This window comes from Phyllostomus hastatus, unplaced genomic scaffold (genome assembly GCF_019186645.2).
Source record: "Phyllostomus hastatus isolate PE091 unplaced genomic scaffold, TTU_PhHast_1.1 phas_scaffold_182, whole genome shotgun sequence".
Classification (NCBI taxonomy): domain Eukaryota; kingdom Metazoa; phylum Chordata; class Mammalia; order Chiroptera; family Phyllostomidae; genus Phyllostomus; species Phyllostomus hastatus.
In genome coordinates this window covers 973,177-999,638 of record NW_025334013.1, presented here as the reverse complement: position 1 = coordinate 999,638, position 26,462 = coordinate 973,177, and the positions used below count along the sequence as shown (strand labels likewise).

The following is a 26,462-nucleotide window of genomic DNA, read 5'->3' as shown; positions in this document are numbered from 1 at the left end:
CCTGGAACTACTCGGGCCCTCGAGCCACAGGCCTGCGCACTAACCTCACTGCAGACCCAGGGGTGGGGGGCGGCCATGGACTGGAGCTGGAGCACAGGGCATCGACCCGCAGAAGTGGCACGCCCCAGGGGTCACTGGGGTGGCTTCTCAAAAGGTCCTGGGGGTGGGGGGCGCCTGGGGCCGCAGAGTGAGGATGAGGTCAGCGGACCCCGGACGGTCACGGGACCCGGACGGGTGGTTGCAGTGGTAACGAGGGGCTTCCCGTGGCCAGTGCTGCCCTTTTCTCACGGAGGGCCTGGAGAGTAATTCTTGTGCAACCATTCCGGTTCCCGTTTTACTGAAGAGCAACGTTTTTTTTGCAGAATGTCGCATGGGGAAAGGGCATTTTGTAACCCTGTCTTATTACAGAAGGTTGCCGAGAGCAAGCGGCCACAGGCAGGCCTCCCGGGGCAACACAGGGCCTGCTGGCGCCCCCTGCTGTCTCACCAGCAGCAGCTGGGGGCCTTTTCCACCCATAAACCAGCTGCCTGGGCCCCTCTCCCAGCCCCCCCCAGGGGACCCCCCCAGTCTGCCCGCTCCGGCCCCACGGCCCCAGCCACACCAGCCCCTCTGTGTCCCTGGGGGCTGCGGCTCTCCTTCCTCCCTCCATCTCGGGGCCCCACACCACGTTCTCCCCGGCCGCCACGCTTCCCGACGGCTCCCGTGGTCCCAGGGACCGCGCGGCTCGCGCCCAGGCCGCGTTTGCAGGTGCCGGGCCCTGGCCTGGACTCACAGCCCTCGGCCGCCGCTGAGAACCGCCGCCTCCCTCGCCTCAGCTCCCGAGGAGCGGCGTTCCAGAAGACCGCTGGCGGCACAGGGCTCCCCCGGCCTCTGAGCGGGGCTGGCACCCAGGGAGAGCCTCCAGCCACCGCAGCGTGCGTGCCTCGGAGCACCGGGGCCTCCGGCCTCCAAGGTGGCAGCAGCACCCGGGAGGCCACTGGCCGAGCAGGGCAGGGAGTCCGGGAGTGGGGGGGGGCGGGAAGGGAGAGCAGTGGGGCCGGCCGGGAGAGAGGGCGAGAGGGTGGGCAGGCCCACGGAGGACCGGGGAGGAAGGTCCAAGGAAGAAGCGTCCTCGGGTGGAGGTGGGCGCACAGTAAGCCCCACAGGGCCGGGGTGGCGCACCACCGAGCCGGTCCCCTGACCCAGAGTGGGAGGGGCTGGCCGTGCTCGGGGCAGGCTTCCTGGCACGCAGGCAGGCGCGTTAGAAGTGAAGACGCAGCGTTTGCGGGACCGCGGGCCAGTTCTCCCGGGAATCGCCCAGGAAGTCCCGAGAGCAACAGCGTGCACAGATGCCCTCGCCCGAGCGCCCGGGAGAGCGGCGTCATTACAGGAACAGAGGGTGCTGGAAACAACCTAAGACTTCGTCGTCGACAGGGAGCCGGTTCCCTCCGCCCCACGGAGCAGAGTGCCCGGACTCCGCCCCTCTCGCAAAAGCCGGGAACGCAAAGACCGCCGTGAGTCGGCCTTTCCCAGACACGTGGCAACACGGACCTCCGGGACCCCGAGGGCGAGGGTGGGGCCACACGCTGCGGCACGGAGGCCCCCCGGGTCGGGCCAGCTGGGCGGGGAGGGGCGCCGGGCGGGCGGGCAGCGCCGGGGGCGTGGGACGGCGGCCGCAGACAGGAGTCCGGGGCTGACTTCCAGTAAAGAGGAAGCCGTGGAGACGGGAAGTTCCAGAAGTCTGCAGGAGGTTAACAACTTGTGTTCCGTGGGAAACAAGTCGTGTGTGTCTCGGCGGCAGCAGACGGCGAGCAGGCGGGGTCTCGGGGCTGGGAGGCGGCTGGGTGCCCAGCAGCCCTGGGCGGGCGTCCCACGGACGCCAGAGGCCGCGCCTCGGCAGCAGGGCTCCGCCGACTTGATGGCGTGAGGCTGGTCTAGACCTGTCCCAGCGAGGCTCGGGAACAGGCCCCCGGAAGGCCGCCACCGTGCACCGCCTGCAGCTGAGCGGCGACGCCCTGAAGAACGAACGACTGAAGGAAGGAAACATCCGGAGAATGAGGGAGGCAAAGACGCAGTGTCCAGCACCCCATCCAGAACCCCCAACGTGCCACACGGCCGTGGGAAACGGAAACGCCAGCCGGGGGACACAGACCTCCCTCCGAAGGACAGCAATGATGGGGTCACCAGACGAGGACCCCAGATCCCTTCCATCAAGACCTTTTTTAAGGAAAACACATAAACGTGATGAGAAAAAGGGAAGATACGAGAGAGAACCAAATAGGACGTTAGGGAATCCCAGGAGGAATGCAGGCGGCGCGGGTGGGCGGGTGGGCGGGTGGGCCGCCTCCGCAGAGAACCACAGACGGGGGGGCAGTGATGCCCCACAAGCCTCACACGCCACGGCCCTTAGGGCCGGAGGCCAAGCTGCAGGTGCCGGCAGGGGTGGTCTTCCTGGGACTCCTCCCCTCCCCTGGGCTGCCGGCCGCGCCCTGGCCGCTGCGTCCTCGCCCGGGGCCCGCTGCCCGTGGCTCCCGTCACCGGCCATGAGCCTGCCGCTGGCGTCCGCAGTCCTGTCCTTAACAGATGCCGGTCAGAGTGCACTAAAGCCCACCCACCAGACGTCACTGGACCTTAGTTACCTCTCTTAACGCCCTGGCTCCAAGCACAGCCACGTGCTGAAGTGCTGGGGCTCAGGGTTGTGAAAGAGAACTTGTCGCCCCCACGTAGGGACCCAGCTCAGCCGTAAAGGGAGGGTTAACGACAGGTCAGATGCCTCGACGAGGTGTCAATGAACTTGAAGGTTTGGAGATAGAAACGACCCTAAGTGGGGGTCCGAGGGGAAAGAAGGGTGAAGGGAAGCGAGCAGAGTCGCAAAGCCCCCTGGTGAACACGAATGTAGTTGCAGCGTTCTTTTTAAAAAGAGAAAGAGAAAGTCGAGAACAGAAACGACGTTTGAAGAAGTAATAGAGGAAATGTCTCTAAACTCGAAGGAACTATGCACCCACAGACGCAAGCAGCCCGACGGGCCCCAGGAAAAACAAGCAGAGAGGAGCGCTCGGCTCCCCGAGGGAAGTCAGACCCGGACTCGGGGGGCACGGGGGCAGCCAGCAGAGCTCGGCGGCCGGGCTGAGGGGACGGTCAGGCTGGGGGGCTCCCGGGAGCCGCGTGGGGCCTGGGCCGGTGCTTGCCGGAAGACGTGGGAAGGCGAGTACGAGACGCCGAAAGAAAACTTCGGCTTAGCATTCCGTACGCAGCGGAACTATCCGTCCAGAGGGGAAGCGGAACAAAGACTGAGGACTGGATCTCACGACGTGACACAGAAGCTCAGACAATTCGCCACCGACGGACGCGCGCATCGTGGGAAATGCTGACAGGCCGTCCTCAAGCGCCAGGAAATCGGCCCCAGGAGAGACCTGCCTCCACCCCAGGGAATGCAAGAGTGGACCGGCAAATGCGTGAGCAAACATGAGTCATCTCTCTCTCGCTTCAAAGATTTATTTTGAAACCCGTGGAAAGCCGAAAGCGAGAATCCCCGCGTGCCGTGGTGATTGGAGTGCGCAGAAGCCAAAGCCGTGAGAGCGACAGCCAAAGCAGCGACGGGAAGGGGCACGCGCGTGCACGCTGTAGGGCTCTCCCGCGCGGTGGCGCCCCACTGTGTGAAGACGGGCTGGGACGGCGTGGGCGGGTGCCTGCTGGGAGCCCCACGGCGACACTGAAGAACCAAAGCCAAGATGCCCAGCGAACATGCCCATAACGCAGGCGAAACAGAGGGCTGGAGAAAGGCACTCCGGGATACGACAGGACGGGAGGAGACCAGGAGTAGGAGGGAATGGCAGAGAACGAGCGAGGCGGTCGGCCCCTTCCCAACCACGTAGAAAGTTACGTTGAAGGTAAATCGTCGAAATACTCCAAGTACGTGCACCAGTTGTCATCTGGACACAAAACCGAGACCCAGCTGCAGGCTGACCTCCAGAAACCGACTGAAGACACGAGTAGGTTAAAAGTCAAGAGATGGGGGCTGGACACGACAAGGGTCCAGAGACACGGGGCCTGTGCAAAAGAAAGAGCTCCCCCAGTCTGCAGAAGCATCTAGAAAAGCCCACAGCTGACCCCATACGTCGTGGTGAAGATTGCGTGCTTTCCCCCAAGGGCAGAAGCCGTCAAGGGTGCCCGCTTGCACCACGTCCACTCAGCCTTGCGCTGGAGCTCCTGGGCAATGCGACAGTGTCACAGCAGGAAATGGCCACAGTGGAGCCCACCGCACCATGCTTCTGACATTGTTTCCGCAAGGGCTGACTCCGACTGACGTGCAGCTGCTTGTACCGGGGCAGCATGGTCTACAGAAATCCAGGGAACGGACTTCAGAAGGTACGGACACCCTCCTGCCGGTGTCCCGGCGCCAGGGCAGGCGCTGCCCTGCAACCCTGGAGCCAGGGTGGCTAAACCCGGGCGACACCCACAGGGCTGTCACCCACCGGGCGACAGATGAGGGCTGTCACCTGCCTCGGCGGAGGGGACCGTGCCCGTCTGCACGCAGAGAACTTTGCAATCCCCTCCGTTCATCTGTCTGTTCTGTCCCTCTCCCTCCTTACAGACAAACACCTCTGCCGGCGCTGAGAGGGGGCTGGGCTCCGAGACCCGAGTCCCCCGTCTTCCAGGAGATGGGCTCCGAGACTCGAGTCCCCCACCTTTCCTGTACATCGGCACCTGTCTCTGAAGTATTGGCTTTCGCAGTGACAGGCATCTGAACCTGCGTTTCCATGACAATAAAGCAAGAAAAAGAAATGGAAGGAATAGACGTTGGAAAGAAAGGAGACCCATTTCTTTGCAGACAACGTGACCGTGTATGTGCAGAAAAGTCCTCAGAAATGTACTCAAAAGCTATGTGAACTACTAAATTTATGCAGCAGGGCCACAGGACAGAGGGTCAATATTTTCAAACGTAGGGTGGGAATCAGCCATTTAGAAAAGCGAGCACACGGCATTAAAAACCAGGAAACAAGCCCTGGCTGGCGTAGCTCAGTGGATTGAGCACAGGCTGCGAACCAAAGAGTCACAGGTTCGATTCCCAGTCAGGGCACATGCCTGGGTTGCAGGCCACAGCCCCCAGCAACTGCACATTGATGTTTCTCTCTCTCTTTCTCCCTCCCTTCCCTCTCTAAAAATAAATAAATAAAATCTTAAAAAAAAAAAAAAAACAGGAAACGGTCAGAGGTGAACTTGACAGGATGCGCGTGCCGGCCGTGAGAGCCCCGCATGGGGGCCGCACAAACAGGAGGGCGCACGGCCCCCAGGAGCTGGAACACCAGGTTCTCATAAAACACCATCACCCCCACGTTGATCTATAGAATCCACGTAATCCCAACCAAAATTCCAGCAGGCTTGTTTGTAGCAGCGGACAAGGTGGTTTTTTAAAGATAGTTTTTAAAGACTTAATTCGTTCATTTTTAAAGAGAGGGAGAGGGAGGAAGAAAGAGGGGGAGGGAAACTTCAGGGGGCTGCCCCTCGCACACCACCCACCAGGGACCTGGCCCCGCAACCCAGGCACGCGCCCTGACCGGGAGTCGAACCCCTGACCGGGAGTCGAACCCCTGACCTTTCGCTTTGTGGAACGACACCCAACCCACTGAGCCCCACCGTTCAAGGCAAGGTGACTTTTTAAATTTATGTGAAATAGAAGGACAGGTTACGGCCAAAGTTCCTTCCGAAAAAGAAGAGCGAAATGGGAGGACTTCCACGGGGGACCCACGGCGTCGAGGACACACTGACCAGGCGTGAACTCAGAGAAAACACAGAGACCATCAGGCCACAGCCCCTGGAGCCCCCTGCCCCGCCTCGCATGGGGACTCCCGCCCCCCGTGTCCCCACACAGCTGCAGCCCCCCGTGCGGCCGCGTCCCCAGCACACGGGCTCAGCTCCCCACCACGGGCTCCCCCGGCTCCTGGCCGCCCTCGCTCGGGAGCACGGCCCAGTCCCCCAGCCCCCTAACCAAGACCCGGGACCGATGGTGCCTGTCCATCACCAGGACCCCTGGGCCTGCAGTGCTGCACCCGAGACGGGCGAGCACCCCGACTTCACAGACGCAGGTGTGCGCTGGCTGCACGGCATCGGCGGCGGCTTGGGGACTTCAGGTGAGGTCACTAGGAGTGACTTGCAAGCAGACCTGGGACCCTCCCCTCAAACACAGGCAGGGACACGCACACGCTGGCCAGGAGGAGAGGGCAGCCTGAGGACGCGGAAAGGGACAGAGGCTCAGCCTGTGATGTGGGAGGAGCAGGGCCGGGGGGGGGGCATCACAAGCCAGCTTCCACTTTCTGACTGACTCCCCTTGGCGTTTTGTGGGGTTTTTATAGCCCACTTTTTACTTCTGTAAGAAAAAGGCTAATCCAGAAACGTATTAATGTTCACTGCCGGTAAAAACTGAGCCACGGGGCCAGCCCCACGGGACCCGTGATTTCCCCAGAAGTTGCCTCAGTCGCTCCTGTCTGCCGCGAGCAGTGGGGTGGGGAGCGGTCCCCACTTCCTCTCTGGTCCCCCGCGTCCTGCTCCTTGCCCCTCAGCCCCGGGCCGCCGCTCAGAAATGAATCAGGCCCAGCTCCTGCCCCCAGGAGCCCCCTGCTGGACAAGGACGCCCCCTGCTCCCAGCAACAGGACCCACAGCAGCCCGAGAGCCCACGGGTGGGCGCGCCAAAGGCGACACCCACAGACAGTGGGCAGCGTTCACCTGTAGAGAGGGATGAGGCCACGACACCCGGCGCCAGGTGGGCGCACCCGGGGGACGTCGTGCTGAGTGAAATCAGCCAGACAGAAAGGGCAGGTGCCGTGTGACTGCTCTCCCGGGAGGCCCCTGGGGGGTGGGGGGGGGGGCAGGTCCGCAGAGAGGTGCCCGGGGCTGGGGGAGGGGCGGGGAGTGAGGAGTCGGTGTTCGACGGGGCCGGGGTCTCACCTGGGGAAGAGGAGCGGGTTGCTGGAACCGCTGCTCCGCCGTGGGGATGAGCTTACGGCCGCCCTCAAGCAGGTGCGGCGGTCAACCCATTAGGTAGGTTGTACCACAATTTTTTAAAAAACATTTTATTTATTTTTAGAGAGGGGAAGAGAGGGAGAGAAACACTGATGAGTGGTTGCCTCTCGAGCGCCCCCTACTGGGGACCCGGCCCGCATCCCAGGCAAGTGCCCTGACTGGGAATCGAACCGCTGAGCTTTTACTTGACAGGATGACACCGAACCCACCGAGCCACCCCAGTCAGGGCGAGTTTTTTTCACATTTTTTAAAAACCTGTTTCACAGACAGCCGGGGGTGGTGGGGACCCTTGTGGTGATGGGACACTCTCTGTCTTGGTCGGGGGCCAGGCCAGCGCCCCCGGGAAGCTGGGGAAGGGAGCACAGGGCCCTTCTGCGCTGTCTCACAGGAACCTGGGAGGTATCTCAGAAGAAAGGAAAAAGCTCGGCTGAAAACTAACACGAGAAGCACCGGAACTGGCGTCTCGCACTGGGCTGCAAGGCGGCCGGCCCGCCGGAGTGCGGGGCCTGCCGGGTGAAGGCCGTTGGGGTCACCCCAAACGACAGGGGGTCCCCGGGCAGCCCGCAGGCCGGGGAGGGAGGGCTCCGGGCGGCTGTGAGTGCGGCCCAGCACCTGCTCGAAAACTCACTGAGAACGCCACGGGCTGCTTTGCGATTGTGTGGCATAATGTGCTTGCCGTGGGGCTCAAGACAACCCCCCTCTTCCAGTGCGGCCCGGAGGTGCGACAGGCCGGCGCCCCGGGCACACCCCCAGACTCGGGAGGCGCCGCCGCGGGCTTCGGGAACCATCCCCCAGGACAGAGCGGACGCTGGAGCCCTCCCCCACCCGCCCTGAGCAGGGTGGTGGCCCGAGTGTGGCTGCCGCCCGGGGCCTCCGCCCACGCGGCTCCTGGGCAACCTCGGGGGACGGAAGGGAGGGCTCCCCACCCTGCCCTCACCAGCCTGGACGTGAGAGGCCAAGCTGGCCGGGTAACGAGAACCCTACGTGTGAAGGGGGCTCAGAGGGGCACCACTCACGGGGGCGGCCCTGGGCCCCAGGGGCGGCAGGGGCACTAACAAGGCGGGCGGCAGGCTGCCGGGGTCATTGCCCTCGGACGACCTGTGCCTGTCCCTGGTCTGACTCTGTGCTTCCCCAGACGGCAACTTCCCAGCAGGGTCTCAGCTTCTCCCCAGGTGCTTTCCCGGACGTAGCTGCCCACACCTGGGCATTCCCCACCCCCACCCCCACTCCCACCCCCACCCCCGCACCCAGCCAACTCCTGCTCGCCCTTGAGGCTGGGGCAGGCCTGGAGGCAGGCCAGGCAGGCCCTCCTCCTGCTGGCCACCAGGGGGCAGCAAACCCAAGACCCTGGGCTCTCCTCTCTCCTCTCTCCTCTCCTGGCACGTGCGTGGCCTGCACAGCATCAGGGAGGGGTGGGGCATGGGTTTGGGGTCCCGCCCCCTTTACAGTTGCCCCCGCCTTGCCCCAGGCAGAGGCAGGCTGCTCCCCGGCCAGTCCTGCTTCAGTGAGGCATGCCGCTGGGCCCCAGACCAAGGGGCCTCTGGACCCGAGGCCTCACCCAAGAAAGTGCTTGTCTGGGGGAGTCCACTGGGGTGAGATTTGGGGGACCAGGAAGAGCAGCGCTGGATGGGGGGGGCTTTCCCTGCTCTGTTCGGTCCACACTGAGCGGCCCCGGCGGGGGCTGGGAGGGGCGGCGGAGGCCCAGGCCTGACCCCACTGCCCAGGGGCACCAGCCCACCCCTGCCTCTGTGGTCCTTGGCACACCCCTGAGGCCGCGCCGGGGGAGGCACAGCACTGCTGGCCGCGGTTCCTCAGCTGTGAACCGAGGACGCCAGGACCCAGGGCAGGGGCTGGCCACCACCGAGGCTCCCGGCGGCCCGTCTTAGCCTCCAAATCCCCAAGGCCTCCCTGTTGTTGGGGGCCAGGTGGCTGGGCCCCATTTGTACCCTGGGCAGGGACCCTGAGTCTCAGAGGTGGCAGCCAGCCGTGGGGGCCAGGGGCGGGGGGCAGGGGTGGAGACCTAGGCGGAGGCTGCCGACTAGCAGCACCTTTATTCCAGCCCCACTGGGGTCCAGCTCTGAGGCACACGCAGCACGTGCCCCCCATACACATCCATCACTGATGGGTCCGCCTGCATCACCCTCGGGTGCCACTGAGGCCCCGCAGCCGCCCTGGGGCCCAGCACTCGGCCGGGTCCTTCAAAAAACTCAGCGTCCCCCTGCCCTTTCCTAGCCTGGCAGGGGCAGAGACCCCACTGCCAGCCAGGGCCCCCGGGGGGCGCTGCCCACTCGCTCTGCCGGGAGCCACCTCACCCACCGACAGCCTTTGCAACACACAAAACCCTTTTGCCCCGAGGACCCTCCTGCAAGGTGAAGGTGTGTTGGGGGCCCTGTCCACAGGCTGGGCTGCTGGGCGCTGGCCCTGCGTTGGGCGCGAAAGGGGAGGCGAAGGAGGCCCCTAATGCAGGAGGTGCGGAGCCAGGGCCCACGCCTGGCGGAGTCGCCACCACGGGGCTGACACCCAAGCCCCAGCGGGCGGGGGCGGGGCGGCAGGGACAGAGCGGAGCTTCACCCGTCAGCCCAGGGCCGAGAGCGCGCCGGACCCTGCCCGGCAGGGGACACCCCGCCTGGCCCGGCGCTGCGCTCACCGGGGACAGTGCCACCTCCATCTCCACAGTGTCCCTTTCCCAGCTCAGAGCTGGGCTGGCGCCCCGAGAACTTCTGAGACAGGAGGGAGAGCAGAGAAGTGGCGAGGAGCGTCCGCACGGACCCTGCCGGGACCCCCGCGCGCCCCCTGCGCTGCTGCCGCTGCCGCTGCTGCTGCTGCTGCTGCAACCCCGATCCATCTCCACTTCGGGGTGGGCAGGGGCATGAACCCGGGATGCAGCCAGGCCCACGGCCGAGACCGCAGCTGGGAGGGCGGCCAGAAGGCGGCGGCAGCGAGGGGTAGCGGCTGCGCCTTTATGCGGCGGCCCCGGCGGTGGGGCCGCGGGTGCGCGCGCTTTCCCACGCTCAGCAGCCAATCAGCGGCCGGGGCCGGACAAAGAGCGACTCCCTGGCAGGCGCCGCGGGGCCGGGGTAAAGACGCGCCCGCGCCCCCAGCAGGTGGGGAGGGGCGCCCGGGACAAGAGGGGTCGGCGGTTGGAATGTGCCCTGCCCCCAGCTCTGCTCTCAGATGCCCCCAGTGGCCCAGAATGCAGAGAGGCCAGAGGAAGTGGCCATCCCTGCCCACCGAGCGTCCCAGGAGTTCCCTCCCTGACCCCACCGCCCTGCCCTCTAGGCCAGGGCTGTCAGACTCATTTTCTCCCGGGGTCACATCAGCCTCACGGTTGTCTTCGAAGGGTCGAACGCAATTTCAGGGCTGTGTACACGTAATCACTCCCTAACAGTTCAGCGTGAGCTTGGCGCTGCTGCTGGGTAGAATTACAAGGTGCCGGGCCGGAGAAAACCAGGTGGAGGGCCGGATCCGGCCCGTGGGCCTGGGGTTTGCCTCCTGTGCTCTGGGCACAGCACACCTGTCCCCACTGGGCCTCCCCTGGCCTGTCCCCTTGAGCCACACCTGGTCTCTCCTCTGGGCCTCTCCAAGTCCGCACACTGACCGGTGCTCCCCACCACCCAGGGAGCTCTCCAGCGAGTGGCCCCGCCTGGCTCTCCTCCCTCAGTGGCAGAAGAGGCTGCAGGGTCACCCCGGGGACGTGGAAGCCTCATGCAGACACGACATCAGGGAAGGGGGGTTTACCGCCGGGGCTGCAGAGAGGGGTCCATGCCCTACGGGCCAGGGTCGCTGCCCCCGATCATCCCCCACCCTCCACCTGGCTGTCTGAAAAGCCAGGCTTCAGCCTCCACCTCCTCCAGGAAGCCCCCCTGGCCTCCTCCTCCCTTCCCCAGATTGGTCTTTGTATTGTAAGTCATCATCACAGGTGCCCTGGGCGCAGGGTCCTAATGCCCCCACCCCGGCTCCCCAGGATCCAGCGCTTTTAGACAGCTGCCCCGAGGGGCTCTGCCACCAGCAGCCCAGGGAACGGCCCTCCTGCTGTGCAGGGTGACAGAAGGGACGGGCTGCCGGGGGTGGGGGACACAGAAGTAAAGGGGAGGCACTTGGTGGGGGGGTGAGCAGAGCAGGGCCAGGCTTGGGAGCCGGACTCACGCCCCCGCCTCAGGGTGCCAGGACGTGTGGTGGGGAGGAGGGAGGGGAGGCAGCGAGAATGAGAAGGGTCCCCCCACCCCAGGCCCTTCCCCCGGGCACCCGGGACGGGTGAGGGACCCAGAACTAGGCCAGCCTCGGGCCAACAGGGAGAAGGCCAGTGGCCGGCCCCAGCCGCTGCCCGAGACTGCTCCCGAGTGCCCGGCCCTGGGGCCTCCCGGGCCCGCAGCGGTCCCCGGGCAGGGGCCGCCCCCGTGGCCGCAGGCCCTGCTTGGGGGTGGCCAGGTAGGGCGCGCTGGGCCCCTGCTCCCCGCCAGCCGCCGCCTGCCCTGAATGGCTGGGAGCCCTTTGTGGGTGAGCAGCTGGCGGCCCTTTATGTGGGGCTGTGGGAAAGTCTCTGAGCGGCCTCTCACAGCCTCTCAAAAGCCGGATTATCTCGCCCTGGCCGGCAGGACACCCTCTCAAGGACATCCCCCCAGTGGGGCGGGGGCGGGGGCGGGGGCGCCTCTGCTGAGGCCCTGTCTGCCGAGCCCTGGGCCAGGAAGGGTCCCCTGAGCCGGGAGACCCTCATCGCCCTGCTCCCTGCCCCCAGAGTCCAGCTGCCTGGACTCGGAGCTGCCCCCAGGGCAAGCGGGGCTTCCAGGGGGGCCCTGCCCACGTCACCCCTCCCGTCCGCCCCTCCCGGTTGTCCGACCCCTGGCCCTTCAGGGGCTGGTCAGTGGAAGGGCTTGCTGGGGACCCACAGCCGCCCCCCGCCCCCCACAACTCACGGGGCTGGGCTGACCCCAGCCAGGTCCGGGGCTGAGGCCAGACTCGGGGTGCTCAGGAGGCCTGGCTGGGGAGGGTGGGCGGGGCCCACACACTTACTGAGCGCCTGCTGCGCGAGAGCTGAGCAGGGCCTTCCCCTGGACCCGCTCAGAATCCTGAGCGGACAGCGGGGCCACCCCCCTACCCCGGCACACAGAGCAGGGGACGGGCCCACACCGAGCTGCGGGCAGAGGTCACAGGGTCTCTGATGCGCTCTGGCCCCGGGCGACCATCCGGTCCCTGCAGCGACGGCCAGCTCTCAGGAACCCACAGACGGGCAGCACCGGGGTGGGGCCTGCCAGCAGTGGGGGGCTGGGGCGGCCGCTCTGCCTGCGGTCGCTCCCTTGTCCCTGGTCCTCGGCACGTGCCCGGGACGGACTGGCGAGAGCCTGGGTTCACAGAGGTAGAAACTGAGGCCGGGGGAGCCCGGCCACTGAGCCCACAGTCCCACCCACGGGGCCAGGCTGCCTGCAGAGGGTCTCGGGTGGGCACCCAGGGGCTGCAGTCCCAAGCCGGTGAGGGGCAGGGGGCAGCGGGGCGGGGGGCGGGCAGTCCCCTTTGTCCCCTCGTCAGGGCAGGGCGTGCAGGGCGTGAGGGGACAGGAGGGGCTGTGGGAACGGGGGGCACTGGCGGGCCAGATGTGCGCCTTCCCGGCGTTGCTGGGGAGCTGCTGTGGCGTCCAGAACCCAACCTTCAAAGGCCACCTGGGGAGCCCCGCCCCGCCGGGAGGACTGGTCCCCAGATGGCCTCTGGGCCGCAGCTCCACACAAAGACCGCGGCCCCTCCAATGAGCCTGTCACCGGCACGCACCTTTTGTGCGGGGTGAATGCCCTCGGGAGGGGCGGGGGCGGGGTGTGGGAAGCCACCCTGAGAGGCCCGAGTCCCCCTCCGGGCTGGGTCGGGGGCAGGGCTCTGAGGCCGCGCCTGCGGGGAGCCGCACACCCCTGGGCCGGCCCCTCCGTGTGGCTCCGACTGACAGAGCCCATGGGTCCAGGGAGACCAGCGAGGGTCCCGCCCCCACCCAACACTCAGAGAGGCGGAGGCCCCAGGGGGCACTGTGCTCACTCCCCCACCAGGGCGGGTGGGGGCTGCCCCAGTGTGGGGCGTGGGCAGCGGGAAGCCGCGGGGCCCCAAGAGCTGGGGGCTTCACCCCGGTCAGCCATCACAGGATTGGGGGGCCAAGCCTGGGGGCTCACAGACACTCTGTGTTCCCACCGTGGGTCAGAGGACGGACTTCCAGAGCCAGCGCCCAGGGATGGCGGGTCCCTCCGCTCCAGCCCAGGCTTCCGGGCCCTGCCCCCACCCGTGGGCGGCTCTGCCCTCTCCTGCTCCCACACTCCAGCGACTGCCAACCGCCCCCCAGCCCTCTGCCCCCGTGGCTGCTGCTGTCCCACATTACCGCCCCTCAAGAAAGCGGGGTGCGCCCACCCCATGCTGGTTTGGGGAGCCGCCAAGGCCCTGAGTGGACAGCGGGGGGTCAGCCAGGCCAACCCCTGGAGAACCAGACGGGAAGCCGAAGCCTAGGGCGGGCCTGTGGTTCGCTGGAGGGAGGAAGGAAGGCACCCGCCAGACCAGACCCCCCCCCCCGCCCCCCGCCCCCAGCAGGAGGGGCAGGCGGTGCTCGAGGGAACGCAGCGGGGGAGGGAGCCGGTGATTTCAGGGCCACACCGGTCTTTCCCGGGTGCGGAAACGCAGCCCGCTCTGGGGGCGCGGGCCCTGACGGCGCGGAAGGGGAGGCCCCCTGGGCCCTGGGAGAAGCACAGGTGGCCAGCACGGGGTTCGGTTCGGCGACCACCCTTCTGGGGGAGGGGCAGCCGCCCCATCCATCTGTCCTAACCCCGGAGCGCAGCCTGGGCTCAGCCCCCGCAGGCCGCTTGGCCTTGGGCGCACGTGGGCCTGTTTGCCCCCCCAGTAGCCCCAGCTGAGAAGGGTGGGTGGGCAAGGCCCTGGGGCGGCAGGGGCGGGGGGGGGCGGTTAGGGCGGCAGCTCACACAGCTCACAGAGCCCGCTCTCCCCCCACCCCCCCAGGCTGCAGCGGGGAAGCGTTCTCCGGAAAGAGCCCGACAGCAAACATTTTAGGGTGTTTTCGGATCGCAGGCCGCGGCGCCCCCATCCGGCTCTGCCTCCCGTCAGGAAGCAGCCCCCCCCGCCCCCCGCAGGGAGCAAGCGGGGCTGTGTTCCCGTCGCCTCGCATTAACGTTTGTGGGCGCCGACGTCGGAGTTTCATCGCGCTTCCACGATGAAATCACAAAAGATTCTTCTTCCTCGCACGTTTGTTTCAGCCCTTTGAAAACGTGAGAGCCGTTGTGGGGCGCGCGGAGCGGCCCGCCGATCCCTCACACCCAGCAGGGGGCACTGGCCTGCCCCCGGTTTACAGATAAGGAAACTGAGGCTCGGAGAGGCCACCCGGTGGGCAGACTCGCGGGGGGGCGGGGAGGAGCGCCCCGAGGCGGGGCTGTGGCCGCGCACTGGCCGTTCCCACGCTGGGCGCAGGGGGGCCGTGGAAGCGTGCCTGGGCCCCGCGGCGTTAGTGCCGGGCTCTGCCTCTGAATGAATGCGGGCGGCCGCGGGGGGCGCGCGGGGGGGGGGCGCCTCCCAAAAGACCATCTGGCTCCGCGCTATAATAGAGCGATAAAGGGCCCGCCTGCCCTCAGAGGTTGGGAACGGGCTGCTCTCTGACACCGCGGGGTTTTTAACCAGCTCCGGGGGCGACCCGGACCTGCCCCGCCTCGCGGGCGGGGTGGGGCTGGGGCGGGAGGGGCGCGGCCACGTGGGCGGGTGAGGCTGCGCGTCCCCCTGCCCAGCCCACCCACCGGAGAAACCGAGGCTGGGGGGCCGGGGCCGTCCTGGCCCAGGGTCTGTGCCCGGCTACTCCGGAGTCTGGGGTGCTGCCTGCCCATCGGGGAACGTGGGGCCTGGTTTGATCCACAGAAGCCGGGTTTCCCAGTCCGGCCTGGGGACTCCGCGGGAGCCGGTGGGGGTGGTGAGGGGGGAATGTGGCCCCTGGGTCACCCCACTTTGGAGGGCACCCCGCCATACCCCGCAGCCGGGTCCCAGGGCAGAGCCTCCCCGCGGCGAGGAGATGGGGGCATGGCCCCTCTCCAGGGCCTCGTGAGCAGTGAGGGGTGAGGCTGCCCTCCCAGGCTGGGCGACCCCCCAAGGGCAGCTTCTGGGGGAGGGGCCAGGCCCTCCCCAGTCACAGAATCAGACGGGTCAGCAGGAGTGTGACCTGAGGCCCAGCCAGCCGGCCAGGAAAAGGGGGCACCTGCACCCCGGCTGGCGCCTCCTCGGGGGCGCACACACAGCCCTTCCTGAGTGGGGAGCCCTGGGGGCTCCCCCAGGTGGAAGGAGAGGTTGGGGTGCAGACGGGGGTGTGTGCAGGGCCCTGTTCCCTGACTCAGTCCACCGGCCACACTTCCAGGGAGGACCCCAGGTGGCCCGGAGCAGTCGGCCCCGCAGTGGGGACCCTTCTGGGCGGGGCGGAGCAGGCGGCGGGGGGGGGCTCTGCTCTCTTCTCGGCAACGACCCAGCTGCTCTCCGGCCACTCTCTGCCACCTCCACCACCCGGAGCCAGTCCCTCCGTAAGGTGACCTTGGCAGAAAAGTCCCATCTCACACAGGTGGACTCAGGCACAGAGAGGCTCAGCACGTGTCCGACAGAAAGGGAGGGCAGAGCCCAGCCTCCGCCCCGACTGCCCCTTGCCACCGCACCCAACGGCCTGCCTCCCCCCCACCCCCGCCTCCCTGTGGGGCGCCTGCTCAGAGGGGAAACTCCAAGGGTCCAGCTGTGTCCCGCCCGTGCCAGCCCCGCCCGCCGTGTGCCGGGGTGGGGGCAGGGGAGGTCCCGCGCCACCCAGCCCAACGCAGCGGGGCGACACTGTGTGTGTGGGTGGTAGCTCTGGACAGCGTCCCTGAAAATTAGAGGGGGGTCTGGGAACCGCCGCACCTCAGATGGGTCTGAGGAGACCCCGGGAGGTGGTCGTGGGGCCCTCAGCCCGGGGAACACAGAGCAGCTGCCCTTTGGGAGCCGAGAGGCTGACCCCCGGGCAGGGGGCTCTGGGCCTCAGGGTGCCGGAGGGGAAACTGAGGCAGGAGTTGACTGGGCGGGTGGAGAGGAGGTGGGTGCAGGAGGCGAAACTGCCCCACCTCCCGCCCTGGGCTCAGGCCTCCGCTTCCCCTGACGGTGGGGAGGGGGAGCTGGAGGACCCCCACCCCCGTCTGTCTGGCTGACGGGGGCCCTGGGCCTGCCCTCCCCTCTCACAGCCTCCGTGTCCTCCTCTGTGCCCCGGGCCGGGCCGGTGGTGACCACCCGAGACCCCAGAGGCCAGAGCTCATGGCACTCACGGACCCCGGGCTTCCTTTAGCCCGAGTGAAGGGGGCAGCCCCCACCTCCAGGGAGGCAGGCAGAGTCCCACCTGGAGACCCAGGCCCCGCCCCCAGGCGCCCCGCCCACCCCGCCCTCACGTGGGGGACCCTCCGGAAGCGGGAAGCTTTTGTGAAGACTGACGGGCAGACCCCCAGGGCACCGGTGTGCCCGGGCTGAGAGGGGTCCGTTTGCCGGCAGGAGCACCCGCCCAGCAGCACGCGGACGGCCAGGCCCAGCTGCCCTGGGGGGAGGGTGGCGGCCAGCTCCCTGCAGCCTGGCCACTGTCGAGAGGTCACCAGGCGGGGTCGGGGAAGGACCTGGCCCCTGCACTGCCGCGGCCTGTGAGGTCTTTCCTTAGGGCCTCCGTCTGGCTCTGAGGGAACCGCCCCCCCCACCCACCCTGCGGAGTCCAGCATAACCCTGGGGAGGAGGGGGGCTGGTCCAGCACTGAGGCCCCCCACCCCCAAGCCCCCAGGCCCCTTCCGGCTCTGCTGCTGACTGACCAGCGGGGACCCTGGGCAGAGGCCACGGGCCTGTGGGAAAGTTGCTTCCCTCCTGCGTATGGCAGTCTCGTCACCTGTGAAACGGGGTGGATGTGTCCTGCCTGAGTGTGGCTGGCAGCCCGGAGGGGTCACAGTGTGCCACTGGGCAGGGACTGGCCCCCGTCCCCGCCCCCACCCCGGGCAGCACGGTCGGGGGCTGCTGTAGGACCTTTCCCGGCCCACCCACCCCGGGGCCGGGCCCCACCTGCTCCTGGAAGGGGCCCAGTGCGGTGCAGGCCCCGGGGCAGGGGCAGGGGGGCCGGACCACCGGGCGGCAGGCAGGGCCGCCTCGACGAGGTCGCCTGCAGGGGCAGCACACGGGGCCCTCGGAGCTGAGGGCACACTCGAGGCTGCAAGCGTGCAGCTGCACACGCATGGGCACACGCAGGCACACACATGGGCACCCATCCGTGAGCATACACGCAGGGAACCGCCTCCAGCACGACTCGGAACCCAGGCGCCCGCTCCAGCTCGCCGCCAGGCCTGCACCCCGAGGTCCTCTCTGCTCTGGGGACACTCCCCCTCTCTGTCCTTGGGCATCCCCTCCCCCAGGAGGTCTGCCGTGGCTGCCCCAACTCCCCTGCATCCCCCAAATCCAGTGCCCTTCTGAAGAAACGTCAGTGTGCCGAAGCCCAGGAAAATCGGGGAAATACAGACATGAGGCCAACTAACTAAATGCGTCCCCCCAAGACTGTCGGCATTTGGGGCGTCACCCCCACCTCCCTGGCCAATGTCAGGAGAGCGTCCCGGTCGGGGTGGGGCCCGTCTTCAACAGGACTCCACAGAGGGCTCCATCTGCACCCCAGATTCCCTCCCGCATGTCGGGGTCCCCACAGCCCCAATGTCTGCCCTCAGGCCTCCGCCCCCCCTCAGCCCAGGTGCTGCCGCCGGGGACAGGGCCCCGCAGTGGGGCGGAGGGAGGTACACGAGCCCCAGGTCTGGTTGAGGGGGTGCAGGGAGCTAAGGCTGAAGCTGGGCTGGGGGTGGAGGCCGGGGCTCCTCCTGGCCTCCGTGGGCCGCCCCCAGCACCCCCACGGGGGGAGGTGAGCGGCCGCCTTTCCCACACTCTGGTCCCCGTCGCCGCAGGAGAGGCAGCCCGGAAGGGCGCCACACCCGCCGCCCCGTCCCAGGCCAGCCCCGCCCGCAGCTCGGCTCGACCACCTCCGTGCCCTCCCTGCCGGCTGCCTGGGTTTGCGCCTGCTGGGGAGAAGCAGCCGCCCCTCCCCAGGCGCCCCAGCCCTCCTGGGGACCCAGGGGCGCCGTGCACCCCCTCACGGGGCCCCCGGGGCCCCCGCCTGGGCTCAGCACACCCCTCCCCTGCCCCCAGCCCACCTCCCTCCGGCTGCTCCCGAAGGAGAAAGGCCACCTCCGACCCAAGTTCAAACTCCAGCCCTCACCCACCTCCCTGTGGCCTCGGCGGCCTCGCCGCGGCGGGGGCTGTCAGGGACCCGGGACAATAAACGCCACCGCTCCGGGAGGACTTCGTCCTCCATCCCACACCAGGGTGCGTGCCTCGTGCCTCACGAATGCTCACAAAAGTCCGCCGTCCTCCTCACCACCTTCACCCTTCTCACGGCGCCAGCCGTCCGAGCCCGCACCGCCCCGGGCAAGTCACCTCTGCTCTGTGGCCCTCCGGTTCCTGTCCGTCACGTGGGCACAGGGACATTCCCCTCTCGGGGTCACTCTGGGAAGTCAGACTGTGGGTCCCCCACCTGGTCTGAGTAGGTGCTCACACGCTGGGACCCTCACCCCAGCCCGCTGCTGCCCGAATGCCCCAGGACAGACCCGGCCCCCTCACCCCAGGCGTCCCAGCAGCCCATCCCCCGCCCCCCAGGACCCAGGCCACCAGGGCCCCCGTGGCTGGCGTGGAGGTGGACCAGCCTTGCCCCTTCACCTCCCTGCAGCCTGGGCGAGGGCTCAGAGGCCGCAGCGGCGGCCTGGCCGGGGGCGGGTCAGCCTGGGGCCCTGCCGGGAGGCGCTGGAGGCCCAGAGGGGACGGCACCGCATGTGGTGGCCCCCGCAAGGGCCGAGCTGCCGGACAGCCTCAGGCAGTGCCTGTCCCTGTGCCTCTCGCAGTCCGGCGTCCCTCGGGTGGCCCTGGACTTGGGCAGTACGCCACTGTGGGTCGTCCCTGTCCCATCTTCCCCAGGAGGCCAGCCCGGCCCCTGGCCCTCCCCGCCCTGCCCACCCCTCACAGCCTGTGCTGGAAACTCCCTGGCAACCAGAGCACCCAAACGGGGGGCAGCCAGTGCTTCCGAGGACCCTGCTGAGGGCACAGCTTTTCCAGAGAATCTCGGCCCAGGCCTGGGAGGGGCCTGGGCAGAGGCGGGCTGGGCGCGGCCGTGTCCCCTTCAGACCAGTCCTGCCACAGGGTCCTGGGGAGTCGCCGTGCCAACAGCAGCCAGGGGCTGGGGTCGCCTGTCTGGGGAGAGGGTGTGTGGCTAGTCCCGGGGGGCATTACACACACTCCCACTGTCGTGCAGCCGCCACCACCCCCGTCTCCAGAGCCTTCCGTCCTCCCGAACGGCACCTCTGTCCCCAGGACACACTCCCCACCCCCCCAGCCCCCACACCACCGTCTGCTCTGTGTCTGTGGGTCTGAGTCCTCTGGGGACCCCCCTGAGAGTGGAGGCACATAGTCTGTCCTTCTGTGTCTGGCACATGTCACACGGCGTGACGTCCTCCGGGTCCGTCCACGTTGTAGCGCGTGTCACAGCTTGCTTCCTTCTAAGGCTGAGCAATGTTCCCCATGTGGCTGGACCACCTCGTGTGTGTCTGTCCCCCACGGACACTGGGCTGTTGCCACGCTCTTGGCGATTGTGAACAGTGCCACTGTGCACGCGGGGGCACACCCCTTTCTTCGCCCCTGCTTTCAACTGCTCTGGGGACCCGCCCCACAGTGGGATGGCTGGGTCCCGTGGTCACTCCATGTTTAATTTTTTAAAAAAATTTTATTTATTTATTTTTAGAGAAAGGAAGGGAGAGAGAAAGAGAGAGAGAGAAACATCAATGCATGGCTGCCTCTTGCATGTCCCCTACTGGGGACCTGGCCCTCAACCCAGACATGTGCCCTGACTGGGAATCGAACTGGTGACCGTTTGGTTCACAGGCCAGTGCTCAATCCGCTGAGCCCCACCGGCCATGGCCATGTGTAAAGTCTGAGGGACCTCTGCACCACGTCCACGGCAGCCATACCCCGTGCAACCCCAAACCCCTCCTGGGCATGCGGAACAAATGCTGCGCTTTGCAGCCGGCCTGGGTGGGGAGGTGTGTGGGGGGCCTGTTGTGCAGAGATGGGCCCTGGTCCTAGATACCTGGCTTCTAGCACAGTGACGCCCCCGTGGCCGTTTCTAGGGGCACGTTCACTCTGGACACCCCACTCCACCCGGCTGGACTCTCAGGCCTCCTGGGCTTGGGGGGGGACGGGCAGGAAAAGCGCCCCCCATCCTCAGAGCCTCAGCTGGGGGAAGGACCCCTCCCCAGCTGCCAGGGGCAGCCAGGCAGAGCATCCGGTCCCCCCAGCATCCCGGGGGCTTGTGTGCAAAGCCCGTCAGGCTGGAGCAGCCCTTCAGCCCTCGCTCCCTCCCCATCTCCCTCCCCCTCCCCCTCCCCTGCCCCTCAGCCGCCCCTCCCCCGCCGCACAGCCACTCACCTTGGAGGCGTGAGCCAGGAGCCCCGCGACTTTCCCACACTTCAGCCCCATTCACAGTGTTAAACGGCCCACAAAGGCCAGGCGTGTGCCTCGGAGGCCCGAGCTGCCATCTGGCCTGCACTCGGGGCGGGAGCCAGCCGGGCCGGGACTCACCGGCGTTCATTTCATGTTTCCCACCGCCGCAAATCGGATCAAAGCTGCTGCAGTGGGGGCGGGGGGCGGGGGGACGGGTAGAAGAGGGAGGGAGAAGGCAGCCCGAGGCCCACCCTCGCCTTGGCGACCACCCCGGCCATGGCGGGTGGGCGAGCACTTGGGGCCCAGTGGGGGCTGGGCCGAGACTCCTGGCACGTGTCTCCTTTGGGCCGGGAGCTAGCTTGGAAGGGGGGCCGGGACGGGACACGGGTCCCAGCCAACTGCCCTCCCCGAGGCTGGGGATCGGGGTGGGTGGGGGTGGAGGGCCCCACCCGGGTGCTGCCGCGGGCACCCCCTGCCTGCAGCCGGGCAGTCTGGCCACATGTGGGCTCTGGCTGCTTCTGGTTGGTGGGGGCTGTGGCTGGGGCCCAAGCGGGCTTGGGGCTGGCCCGTGTTCCTTAGTTCCCTCAGCCCTTGGCTGGGCACCTCCTGGGTGCCGGGCCCCTGCTGGCGGGGCGTGGGCCACAGGGACACGGCCAACAGGGTCGTCCTGCCCCCACCCCAGCCCAACCCCAGGGACACACCTGACACCAGCCCCGCTTTGGCTGCAAACTCGGCTCCCTCGTCATCCCTGCATTCCCACGGCCGCCGGCCCACGCCGACGGGGCGGGCCACCGTGGGCGCCCGGGGCTGCGGAGCAGAGGGCTGAGCCTGCAGCCTCAGACCAGGGCCACGGGCCAGCAGGAGGGCCCCCACTCAGTGCTCGGGGCCACCTGCCTCCCACCGCCCGCCCACCGGGGACTGGGCCCCTTCAGGAGAGGTGTAGGTGGGGGAGGAGAGGGCGGGCCAGGTACCAGAGGGTGAACAGGGGCTGCCTGTTCCTGTCCGCCCCCTCCACAGCCACCTGAAGGTTCCGCCCCGGGAACTGCTCCCCCACGCATCCCAGCGGGGGACCAGCGGGCCTGTGGGGTCACGCGGTGCTGTCTGCCAGCCAAGCCTGCCCTGGCCGCCCCGGCACCACCCTGCCTGCGTCCCGGACAGGCCCTTCGCCGGGTGACCGAAGGCTCCTTGTGTGCGGCGGCGGCGGACTCGTGCTCACAGCTGCGGGCTGCCGCCGAGACCAGGGCGGGGGGGAGGGTGCGCCTGCACCGTTGTTGAGGCTCCGAGGCCCCAGCCCCACTCAGGCGGGCTGCCATCCGGGGACCCTGCTCCTGGACTTCAGGTCTGGTGACCGTGCCCTGCTGCCAGCGGCCACTCCTGCCCTGGGGACCCAGCTGCCCCTTGGCCCTCCCTGCCTGCGTCCACCTGCCCCTCCCTCATTCCCTACAGGACAACTGGGCTCCCGGCTGCAGAATGAGAGGACGGGACTGTTCCAGCAGAGAGGAGCCACCAGCAGGCCCTCTCCTGGGGGCCCAGGGGGGGCTGGGGCCCAAAGCAGCCACGGACCCTGGGCTGGCCGGGCACCAGGATTATCAGCTTTCCCATTGGGTCCCCAGGGGGCCCGTCGGAGCTGGCACTGCACCCCTGCAGGCCCCGGGCCTGCCCTGCTCTGACCCACACACCTGCCACCCGACACCTCTGCCCTCAGAATGTCCTCGGAGAGCAAGCCGTACAAGTGCCCACCCAGTTGGACACGCATGAGCGGTGACCACGCACTGGTGCCCTCCACTGCTCCGTGGACCACCAGGGTCAGATCCCCTGCAGGGGGTGCTGGGGGTGGGCCTCAGGGGCACCTGCTGGCTGGCTGGCAGCACCCCAGACGCCTGTGCCTGCCCAGCTGCTCCCTGGGGTGCAGTGCCCCACAGGACTGCCTCCAGCCGTCTCTGCAAAGCTCCCCAAGCCCAGCTGTGGGCGGGGGGGGGGGTACGACCGCCCACACTCCAGCTCTGGAGAAGTCATGTGTCCCGGGCACCATCCTGGGGACTTGCCACAGAGGCCGGCAGGTGCGACCCTGAGAGTGTGCGACCCTCGTCCACCTGTGCGCGGGGGAGAGGGAGGCGCCTGTGCAGAAGTGTGGCCTCGCCCCCTCCCTGGGGCGACAGCCGGTCCCTGTGAGGGACGGTGCCCAGCGCCCTGGGAGCCACGGCATTCGCTCATCCTAAAGCTCTTCCCTCCTCCGTGCTAGTGGCCTCTGCCAGCCAGCAGCAGAGAGGGGGGAGGGGAGGGGAGGGGTCGCTCCTTCCTGCCCCCCCCCCCCCGGTCCCGCAGCCTGGGAAAAGGCAGCGTATTGAGGCGCGGGGCTCCCGGCGTCAGGCCCGGGGTGCTAATGAGGGCGAGCGCGTTCCCACAGCCTGGACATTGTGCCGCGCGGCCCACCTGCTCCTCGGGGAGCGCCCATTGTGCCCGCGCCCATTCACAGGCAATTTAGCGTGCGCTAATGGGCCGGCGCCTTTGTGCGGCCCGCGCCCCCATTGGCCGCCGAGTGTGGGAACGGCCGCGGCGCCCGGGCCCCAGGCGCCGGCCCGCCGCCCGCGCCTATATAAGGGCGGGTCAGCGCGGCTCGGACGCGCCTGGCCGCCCGCCGCTCCCTGCTCGCCGACCGCCTCTCTCCGCTCAGGCATGGCCCCTAGCACCGTGGCTGTGGAGCTGCTCAGCCCCAAAGAGAAAAACCGAGTAAGTGCGCAACCCGCCGCGCGCCGCCCCCGCGCCCCCCGCGCCGCCCTCCGGCGGCCCTCCTGACGCCCCTGCCCCCGCAGCTGCGGAAGCCCGTGGTGGAGAAGATGCGGCGCGACCGCATCAACAGCAGCATCGAGCAGCTGAAGCTGCTGCTGGAGCAGGAGTTCGCGCGGCACCAGCCCAACTCCAAGCTGGAGAAGGCCGACATCCTGGAGATGGCTGTCAGCTACCTGAAGCACAGCAAAGGTGAGCCCGCCTGCCCTCGGCCGCGCCGCGCCCCGCCCGCCCCCGCCGCGCGCCCCGCCGCACTCACCGCCGCGTCTCCCCACAGCCTTCGCCGCCGCCGGCCCCAAGAACCTGCACCAGGACTACAGCGAGGGTTACTCGTGGTGCCTGCAGGAGGCCGTGCAGTTCCTGACGCTGCACGCGGCCAGCGACACGCAGATGAAGCTTCTCTACCACTTCCAGCGGCCGCCGGCCGCGCCCGGCGCGCCGACCAAGGAACCCAAGGCGCCGGCGCCCACCCCGGCCAAGGCCAACGCCGCCGCCGCACACCAGCCCTCCTGCGGCCTCTGGCGGCCCTGGTGACTCGGCGGGAGGTGCGGGCTGCAGCCCCGGGACCAGAGCGGAAGAGCCTGCCCGTCCGTCCGTCCGCGCCACCTGGGACTGGGACGGCCCCTCCTCTCCAAGGCTCGCTCCAGGCTGGCGGGCCAGCGGTAGGGTCATTCTCAAAGAATGTGCGTGCAGAGTCCTTGTCTTTTAGGACAGTCGGGGCCCACCTTCTGCCGAGCGTCCGACCCCATGGGGTTGTTCCGTGTTTGCATTTCAGCAAGCGACTTCTGGGAAGTCCCCGCTGCCCGGGGTTCTATGACATTCGTAGGCGTCAGGGGCTCGGCCCCCTGCTGGTAGAGGACTTTCCTCAGGGCCCGCTGCCGCCGGGCCGGCGGGCCTGGGGCGCGGGCGTGCCCGCCGCGGCGCATTTGCCTTTTGTGAAGGCGGAACTCAAGGTGCATCCTCATAGGAGAGAGCGTCAGCCTGGACGGGCGCGGGAGGGCCACGCGGCGCCGCTGCGGGCGCGTGGCCGTCTGCTCAGGGCTCACAGCGGGCTGTGGGGGAGGGCGGGGGGGCGCCGCCGTGACCCTTAAAGGACCCCTCTGTGTGGGTGGGCGCGCTCGGGCCTGACTGTGTACTCAGGATCTGAACTCGGTCCTGTGGGAGCCACGGGGCTGCTCTGCGGACTTCCAATAAAACCTGACTTGTCGGTCCTCTGCCGTCCGTGTCTTGTGCCTCACAGGTGTCCCCGGCGGCCACCAGGCGTGCGGGGCTGCGGGGGGAAGGGGAGGTGGCAGTGTCCTGTGCGCCCCCGTGGGCGGGGCCCTCGGGGCAAGGGAAGACAGGGCTGGGTGCGGGCCGGGAGACAGGGAGGAGGGGCTGGTCTGCACAGCCCCGTTGCCTGGCTGCACCCCTACACACACAGGGGAGGCAGGGCAGGGGCCGGGAGGGAGGGAAGTGTGGGGAGGGGGGGAGGGGAGGCAGCCTTGCAGCCCGAGGCACCCCGTGTGCAGGAGAGGGGGACACGCCCGAGACCTGGATTTCTGCCCCGGGCCTCTCACTGGCTCCCTGCCGGCGGGGTGGAAGCGGAGTGAGCAGCTCTGCCGGGCGGAGGGGACCCAAAGGCCACAGCCTGCACTGGGGCTGCTGCTGCTGCTGCAACAGAAGGGGCGAGCTGGGCCCCGCACACGGGAGGAGACGCTGAGAGACCCTGACACCACCCCCCCCCGGAGCCCACACGGCCGGCCAGGCACCCGACCCTGGACGTGTCCCCGGGGGGCGCCTGCTGGGCTGGCCCAGCGGCGGCTTCCTGGCCCTCCCTGCGGGCTGACCACGCGCCAGGGCTGGAACAGGCCAAGCTGGCGATGAACCTGCCAAGGGCCGTCCCCTGCTGCGGAAAGGGCACCTATTTTGGGGCAGGCGGCAGGGTGTGGAGTCTGCAAGAGTCCAGAGGCACCTGGGTTGGTCAAGGGGCAAGGCCCCGCCCCCCCCCCACGGGGAGTGGGTGTGGGGCTGGATGTGGGGCCAAGAGGCACTGTTTTCAGAGACGCGGGGCCCAGCTGGCCCTCCCTCCTTCCTGCCCAGCACTTGTGTTCTGTCCCCGTCCATCTGCCCTGTGAGGGAGTGTCCCACGGCGCCCCCTCCAGGCCAGCCCAGTGCCTGCCAGGGGCCTCGGGGATGAAGCTGAGCAGAGCCCCTGGGAGTGGTGAGCAGGGGACAGGGAGCCGCTTCCTCCACCCCAAGCGTGTGATGCGTGTGGGGCGGGCACACCAACCAGTGGGGTGGCGTGTGCCTCCTGGCCAGGCGGGCCCACAGGCGTTCCACTGTCCAGGGTCCTGGATGCCTGAGAACCTCTTGGGAGTGGACCCTCTGCACCCTTGCACCCCAGTCCCCGCCGAAGAGCAGCATGCACACCCACCCCCTTGGAAAGGGCCTTCCAGGCTGCCACCCCCTGCCTGATGCCCTGGCACCAGCCCCTCCTGTGAATCGCCCCGGAGTTCTCCGTGCGGCTCTCGGACCTCTGCTCCCGCAGGTGTCTGGAAGGGGGCTCGGGAGGTGGCTGAGGTCCCGAGAAACACGTTACCAGCCTCGGGTCACCCGGGAGGCAGGTGCCCTGTCCACTTCCAAAGCTGGGTTCCTTCCCAAAGCACCCAGTGCCTCTCAAAGGGACCCATCCCTTGAGGGTACCCAAGGCAGTGAGGGCTTCCAGGCGAACGCCCCAGGAGTCGCTGCTGCCGCTTTGGGGGCTTCCTCGGCCTGTTTGTTCCTTGCAAACTCCCTCAGGTTCCCCTCCTTGCCAGAAGGCAGCTTCCTCCAGGCAGGCTCCCCTGAGCGCTCTGAGAACTGGCCACCAAGGCGAACCTCTTCCCCAGCTGCAGGTGCATCTCCCTCCCTGGACTAGGGTCGCCTGGAGAGCAGGGTCCCCAGCTCCCCGCCTGGTACGGGACTTTTGGCACCGACACCCGGCATCCCTGGAGACTCAGGCGATGGGCTCACACGCGCCTTCCCTCCCCTGCAGGGGCCAGGCTTACAGCTGCACTGGGGGAAAGAGGCAGGTCTCCGGTGGTCTGCAAGCCCCAGGTGGCCTCTCTGCCCCACCTCGGAGCACTTGGGGTCAGCACCTGGCCAGCTCCGCGAAAGAACAAAGACACAG

At 68.2% G+C, this 26,462-nt stretch overlaps 1 protein-coding gene across 1 annotated transcript; it reads left to right on the top strand.

The window, feature by feature from the left end:
* The first annotated feature begins 23,157 nt into the window (after window positions 1-23,157).
* HES5 (hes family bHLH transcription factor 5) lies at window positions 23,158-24,521 on the top strand. Its single transcript, XM_045859579.1, has 3 exons — window positions 23,158-23,254; window positions 23,338-23,503; window positions 23,589-24,521. The coding sequence occupies exons 1-3, from the start codon at window positions 23,201-23,203 to the stop codon at window positions 23,843-23,845; spliced, it is 477 nt and encodes a 158-aa protein (XP_045715535.1). The 5' UTR covers window positions 23,158-23,200; the 3' UTR covers window positions 23,846-24,521.
* Window positions 24,522-26,462: the final 1,941 nt, after the last annotated feature.

Coding starts and splice junctions, on each gene's coding strand:
- HES5 (XM_045859579.1), top strand. CDS start 23,201: ATGGCCCCTAGCACCGTGGCTGTGGAGCTGCTCAGCCCCAAAGAGAAA. Junction 23,255..23,337: donor GCCCCAAAGAGAAAAACCGA/GTAAGTGCGCAA, acceptor CTGCCCCCGCAG/CTGCGGAAGCCCGTGGTGGA. Junction 23,504..23,588: donor CTACCTGAAGCACAGCAAAG/GTGAGCCCGCCT, acceptor GTCTCCCCACAG/CCTTCGCCGCCGCCGGCCCC.